We start from the raw sequence: 7500 nt of genomic DNA, 5'->3' as shown, positions 1-7500 counted from the left end.
ACTACATTAGTTGTTACTTTATAACAGTTAATGTGTGTTGCTTTTATTCGGAAAATAGTATGATATGAACTCATAACCACTAGCCGGAACTACCGTGTCACAAGATTATTTTGAAAAACGATGAATTCATCTTACTTTGTGGTGCGAAAATGCTTACATTTTTAGCAGAGTAAAATCTCTAATTTTATGACAGGGGTTTTAAAGTAGATTTTTATAGGTCGTGAAGAAGAAATCTTTTTTGTGATATGGCATCACAATACGGGCCAAAATGTTTATTCAGTAAATAGAAATTGATTCGGAGGTTGACACAAAGTTTTACAACTTTTGATAGAAGGACATCTGAGAAAAACTAGAAAAACATGCGCAATTCATAAAAAATCTGACTACTATACTATAGTTCATTCCTTACAGTCAATGAGTAGCATCAGAATCAGATCCATAGTTCCCTTCCATGTAGTCAAGAGTTAATTAATAGAGTTACTTCTCAGATCATTGAGACAAAACTATATATTCAGACTACTAGTACAATCCTTTCAGTCAATGGAACCATAATTCCCTCCCATAATCACAGAGATAATTACAGTGATTGAGTTGGGTGAGTGTAACTGTTGCAACAGTAACATCTCAGACTCAGCTCATTTTGATCAATGAGGCAAAACTATATATTCAGAGTACTAGTCCCATACGATTGACAGTCATATCAGCAACACCAGATCCATGCAATGGGCATAACTATATATTCAGAGTCCAAGTTCCATCATATATGGTAATATCAGACCCACTAACTATTCTAGTCTAGCTATCTAGCAATAGCAATGACTACTATATATCTATCTAGCAACTGTTGTTAGTATGGTTAGTAGTAGAAAGGACTGTTCAAGTTCAAGTTGTGAAGTTGACGTGACGAGTAAAGGGCCCTCTAGACTTATACACTAGACTAATACAATAAAGTCAATATTTATCAGTTAACCATATAGAAAAAAGATATAAATATAAAGCCACAAGCCATAATAAAATAAGAAACAAATCCGAATCAGGATGTCAGTCTGATCACCATATCTGAATCTGTGCGACTCGACAGAGCAAGCACGACAACGGGTCTATCTATCGTCTGCAGGAACTACAGCCAGATGCTAATTCTAAACATTTCTTAAATAATAATTATTACGCAATTTTTATTGGTACTTACCACTTTTCAAAGATTCTGGTTCGATAAATAAGCCATAGATCTATCTAGTTATTAAACGGAATTGAAAGCAGATTCGTACTTTCGATTTTTAAAAATGAAAACAAACCCAATAACTCAATTTGTAAGAGGGCGTCATAAAAAAATAGTTCATACTTTCCAGTAAAATTGTTGATAGTTCACTACTTTTTATATATTTTCATATCATTCAAGATATAAGAAATATTATTTAAAACTTATGGTCGCCAATTAACAAATTTCTTATAAAGCACCGAAATTATAAGAACACAATCAATTATTGCGCATTCAAGGAAATTGTACCAAGGCAGAAAAGTAGTGGTTTTGCTTGAAATCGTTATCCAACCAATGGCCCCCACTAGCGGGGGCTGAATATTCCACATGTCAATCCTTTCCAGTTCAGTAATCCTTGGATAAGGTATATTATATGATAATTTTTCTGCTTTTTGAGATAAATTCCATTTCATACGATTTATCCTATTTTTTTCCTTAATTAGAACAATGAGCTTATAGTATTTTATTTGTAGTGCTTCAGAAACATAAGGTTCATGAAGACGGAGTTAATTTAGGTTACGATAGCTAGAAACAGAGAATAACACTTTCTTGCAATCCTTCGGATAGGACGCAAGCCTATTGGAATGTACTTTGCGCCAGATCTAACAGACCCAGCTGCCCATTCATTGCTAGGTGGACAATGGGGGGTCAGAAAAACTATTGACTGAACCCGGGATCGATCTCGGTCCATTTGCATGTAAAGCGAGCGCTTTACAAAATGGGGTATCGACATTTTATTTGGATGAAAAAAATTACTGCTACAATATTCTATTAAAATGATCGTCAAATTAAACAAGAGCTTTCCAGTCTGGTACAGACTTTGAAGACAGGGCTGTAAAATGTGTTATTTTTTTTCTTTTTGATCGTCGTAGTGATTGTGATGATGATGATGATGATGATGATGATGATGATGATGATGATGATGATGATGATGATGATGAGGATGATGATGATGAAGATGATGATGATGATGATGATGATGATGATGATGAATATGATGATATGTTGATGATGATGATGATGATGATGATGATGATGATGATGATGATGATGATGATGATGAGATGATGATGATGATGATGATGATGATGATGATGATGATGATGATGATGATGATGATGATGATGATGATGATGATGATGATGGTGATGATGATGATGATGGTGATGATGATGATGATGATGATGATGATGATGATGATGATGATGATGATGATGATGATGATGATGATGATGATGATGATGATGATGATGATGATGACATACCATGAATATAGAATCTCAATGGAGCTGATTTCACAACGACGTCTGAATTTTTTGGATGTGTAGCTTGACAGTAGCCCTCTGCTAATCCAAGCGCCTGCGGTGTATAATGCCATGTATGTACAAATTGGGCACTAAACATCAGCCCCAGTTTTGAAGGTTTGGTCATGATCACTTCCAAACCCTTGTTGCCGTCTGGTGGGTTTCTTGTTGAATAGTCGACCGCACATTGAATCATTATATCAGTCGTCATTTCTAACACTGCATCAACAGGTGTAACATTCAATGAAGCATTCAGAGAATCTGGGCCATCTAGAGATAAAATGAATCGCAACACAACTTTAAAATTGTGTATTTTGCCATGCAGTGCGGCTATGTGATATTTTTGTATGAATCTCGCTTTCGGATCGGATGATCCTGAGCTCGAGCCTCACTCATCGCGTAGTTGAGTCCTTGAAAAAGGCGCTTTACTTACATTATCTCTCTGTACTCAGGTGTAAAATGAGTACCTGGTATTCCTCAGCGGTGTTTCTGTCGAAAAGAATTGTCATATCGCCTAGCAGGCGTCATGTCTACATATTTCTTGTTGCTGTTGTTCAGGGAACCTTTGTAAAGCGCTTTAAGCACATTTCGTGGATATTGCGCTATATAAAAACGCAATGCTTTATTCAAATCCCTTATTTACAATTTTGGACTCATCTTTCAAATATTGGTACAATGAAAATACCTCTTGTCTGGCCAAGACCTCTCATACCTGGGACTCATTTTACGGTTGTGTTTCTCGGTCTGAAAATAAAATGATATATCATCTCACTCGCGTCATGTCTCGTCTTATATCCTATGTGTTACTGTTGACTGGTGAGACTCTGTAAAGCCCTATGATCATGTTGGTGGATATAGCACTATATGCTTGATTATATGTGGTGAGCCAGAGGATCTGAGAAGCCTGCTGTGCCCTAGTCCGCCCTGACGAGCTGAATTGGATGATCCTGCCACCTAGAATACCTTGCTCAACGAGGGACAAAGTCTGCCCTGCCGTGCCAGACGAATCAAGGGGATCTGCCTGTCCTGCGGAATCAGACTTGTGGTTGGGGGTGGGGGTGAGACTTGCGTGTCCTGCCGTCAACTAGAGGGGCAACCTACCTGGGTAGCAGACGTGAGAGGGAGCTTACTTGTTCTTCCGTGGATGACGCGCAACGGTGACTTAACTGTCTTCATATTACCTATTTGCATCGTCGTATCTGCTAGTTAAAAGGCAACTACGTCACTAGCTGTTTTGGAGATATCATCATGACTACGCGAGCAGCTTGGCCCAACGAGGAGCTGATTGGTCCGTTGCGCGATCAGCTGACACAAAGATAGAATCAGATAAAGATGCAGCATATGGAGACCTCCATGACCATTGTGATAGAGCGACACAAGTAATCAGTTACCATCGATCAGTTCTCCCAGTTTGTTACAACGCAGAGCTGTGGACAGACGACTAATCACGTTTTTTTACAATACGTTCGCGAAGGCCAATTCCATTCCAGTGGACAAGATTGCAGAGATATTTCTCACAAACTAGTCGAGTGCCATTTTCAAGCTTCTGTCAACCCGGTCTTCACAAACTGATCCTCCCAAAGGCGTCAGCGAATTGTCGATGAATGAGATCCAACACAGCATGGCTGACAATTTCAATTCTAAGAGATTTGTTGGACACGAACAGAGAGGAAACCACGAGGGATTGTCCATGAATTAGCTGCCACAATTCGGCAAGAGGCAGCAATATGTAATTTTGTTTCCATCAAAGACCCATTGGACAAGGCAATGAGGACCCAATTGCCTGCTCAATCAATAGGCTATCACTAAGGTGAAGGACGACAAGCTACTATTCAATGGAGCCATAGATATTGTCGCAAAAGTGGAGGAGTCTGGGAAGATTGCCTAAGAGACAGGCGGTACATCAAATCCCGAGATGTTTGAATTCCAGCCCAATCATAATTGTCCTGTAATAATCTCACGGTCAGCAATTTGTATTAGTCTTACACAACTATGTCATGATAGTCTACCCAGGCCGCGAATTCATCGCCGCATTGCTATGTACGGTCGCGAAACCACCAAGTAGTCGCGACAACACAACGCCCGACCTGATCCAATGCGTTTCAGGTTCTTTCAGGTTCTTCGCCTCAATGCGTACATTGGGGAGAGGTGGAAAGGACCCACTGAAGACAGAAATCAATTCGCCGCCACCCATGTCTCCTCTTGCTAGTGAAGAAGCATAACACCTTATCTCCAATTTTTGAGGAGTTTTACTCCTGCTTTTGACTGGAGTGCAGTCAGATTAGCACCTCAAGCTGTTCCTGATAGCGTCTTCCGAATGTTGTATTTCTCTATCGTCTGGGCAACACCCTCGAGAAGGTGTCGATAGGGAAGACTGTGGTTCAAGGTGACATAGGATACAGCTCTTAATGGCACTAACCTGGGATCTAAAGCGTAAAAATTAACCGCTACTCCCCAAAGTATCCTCTCGTTGAAGCACCGTATAGCCTATGATCTGGAATCCAGAAGATTGCGCGCCTAAATAAAGAGTAGTTTCCTGTAAGAGTAGAATGTCACAGTTGTGGACGACCAAATACTTTGACAATTGCTTATTTTTGCCATGCGCTGGCTCTCATTATTGAGGGACAATATTTGAGTCTTCGGCCGGCAGAGTCACAATTGAAAATTCGGATTCCTAGACGTTATGTTATCACGATAACATAATGTGTGTGGGTGCCAGTGGTAGCCGAAGTCAATCTGATGGGCCGTTTAGGGCACCCATATCCGGCCTGTCATTCGAATGGTCTTGTGACGGTCCACAGGAACTAACACCGTTTACGATATGACTTAAACACTTCCACCAACGACACTAAGGGTGAGCCCAGGATAAACAACAACAAAAAGAAAATCAAACAAAACAACCCGTCCCCCTCCCCAAAAAAACCCACATAAAACAGGCTTTCCGTGGCCCTTAATGCGGAAGTGGTAGCAAAGAGCCTCCTCTGATTAACAGCCATCATTTAAATGATTCCCAAGGCAACGGTAGTATCTAGTTTTCTGCTTCATTTATTCGGTGGAATTTGGCTGGCTGTTAATCTTTGATGCCGTTTTGTTTCTCAGCATATGTTGAACACCAAAACACCATCAAAGCTCAAACGGCAGTCAAAGACAATTGATGAAGTGAAACACAAATCCCGAGGTTACCGATGCCTTGGGAATCACGTAAATGATTCATGTTGATCAAAGAGGCCAATGCCATAATCGTGACAATAAGGAATATATGGACCGAGTATTTCAATTTGGCATCTCCAAAGGCGATTGGCAGTTAACCAAGCTCAACGTATATGATACTCCAATCGTACTAATAAAAAAGAAGAATCCCCCTGGTCAAAATAGACATCGAATCAGGGTATTTCACTCATCGGTATGTTGTGAAAGATACTCAAATAAATGTTGGGCTGATTGCTTTGCAAGGCAGACAAGTACTTCGGATGGCTATGACTCCAGTATATGCAATCAATATCAAATTAAAGGCTTTATTAGAGCTTTGTATTGTTTTTCCAAACCGGTGGAGAGCCCATGATATTTGTGAGGAAATAAAGGCTATCACGAACATGAATCATCTACTTTATTTAATTATCTACCATTGCACTTTGAAAATTATCATAAATCAAGACGAATATTTTGACCTATCAACATCCCAAAATGGGTTTGGCAATAAACTCTACAGATACGCGCAAATGAATCTGGCAATAGCGCGACCAGATGTCGATGGCCTGCATCAAATTACTTTTTATTAAGGGTATCGTCGTTCTGCCTTAGGAGATTGTTTTATTGTTATTTGAGTCAACAGGTAATGAATTACCTTTAATTAAAAGAAAAGGTTGCAAATTAACCTAGACCTACATCAACCTGTGAAAATTAGTCTCATAATTTATAGATTTCCTGGTGATTCTGTGCCTGTTCACAAACATTTAACTGGGCTGCACTAAACGATTCTGACCCCCAAACCTATGTCAAATTCAAATTACTCAAATTCAATAATTTTTTTTTAAAATATATGTTTTACGTGGAGCGTAGCACATTGTGAAATTGTGAAAGAAACGTAATAATACTTACAGGCCCAAATTACATTGAGGTTGATTTCACTACCTGAGTAACCGTTACTTGAATTGCATTTGAATGTTTTTACCTTTTCTGATGAAATAAATGAATATGGAAATTACAACATTTCTGAAATGTGAGATGTAGTATTTCATTGCAATAACATTTCAATACACGAATATAGCGTGGTATGGGCTCACAGGACATTTGATGAGAAGAACTAGGGACGAAGGAGGAGAAGGTGAAAGTGGGTAAGGAGGAGGAGGAGGAGGATTATAAGAAGAAAACACGAAGAAGAAGAAGAAGAAGAAGAAGAAGAAGAAGAAGAAGAAGAAGAAGAAGAAGAAGAAGAAGAAGAAGAAGAAGAAGAAGAAGAAGAAGAAGAAGAAGAAGAAGAAGAAGAAGAAGAAGAAGAAGAAGAAGAAGAAGAAAAAGAAGAAGAAGAAAAAGAAGGAATAGTAGTAGTACTAGTAGTAGTAGTAGTAGTAGTAGTAGTAGTAGTAGTAGTAGTAGTAGTAGTAGTAGTAGTAGTAGTAGTAGTAGTAGTAGTAGTAGTAGTAGTAATAGTATAGTAGTAGTAGTAATAGAAGAACTAGAAGTATTATAAGTAGTAGTAGTAGTAGTAGTAGTAGTAGTAGTAGTAGTAGTAGTAGTAGTAGTAGTAGTAGTAGTAGTAGTAGTAGTAGTGGTAGTAATAGTAATAGTAGTAGTAGTAGTCGTAGTAGTAGTAGTAGTAGTAGTAGTAGTAGTAGTAGTAGTAGTAGTAGTAGTAGTAGTAGTAGTAGTAGTAGTAGTAGTAGTAGTAGTAGTAGTAGTAGTAGTTGTTGTATAATAATAATAATCATAAGAATAATA

The 7500-nt window shown here is 38.8% G+C and overlaps 1 protein-coding gene across 1 annotated transcript in view; it reads right to left on the bottom strand.

Moving 5' to 3' along the window:
- LOC144959396 (uncharacterized) overlaps positions 1–7500 on the bottom strand; it is a 93981-nt gene that overhangs the window by 55980 nt on the left and 30501 nt on the right. The window contains exons 7-8 of the mRNA XM_078891975.1: positions 6661–6738; positions 2524–2832 (exon numbers count right to left, since the gene is read on the bottom strand). Of these exons, the coding sequence (XP_078748101.1) occupies positions 2524–2832; positions 6661–6738 (387 nt within the window). The remainder of the gene's footprint in view (positions 1–2523; positions 2833–6660; positions 6739–7500) is intronic.

The sequence above is a fragment of the Berghia stephanieae genome, chromosome 14 (assembly GCF_034508935.2).
Source record: "Berghia stephanieae isolate SIO BIC M18660-M18661 chromosome 14, UCSD_Bste_1.3, whole genome shotgun sequence".
Lineage (NCBI taxonomy): Eukaryota > Metazoa > Mollusca > Gastropoda > Nudibranchia > Aeolidiidae > Berghia > Berghia stephanieae.
Note: the sequence above shows the minus strand (reverse complement) of the source record. Positions and strands in the feature narration are given on the sequence as shown.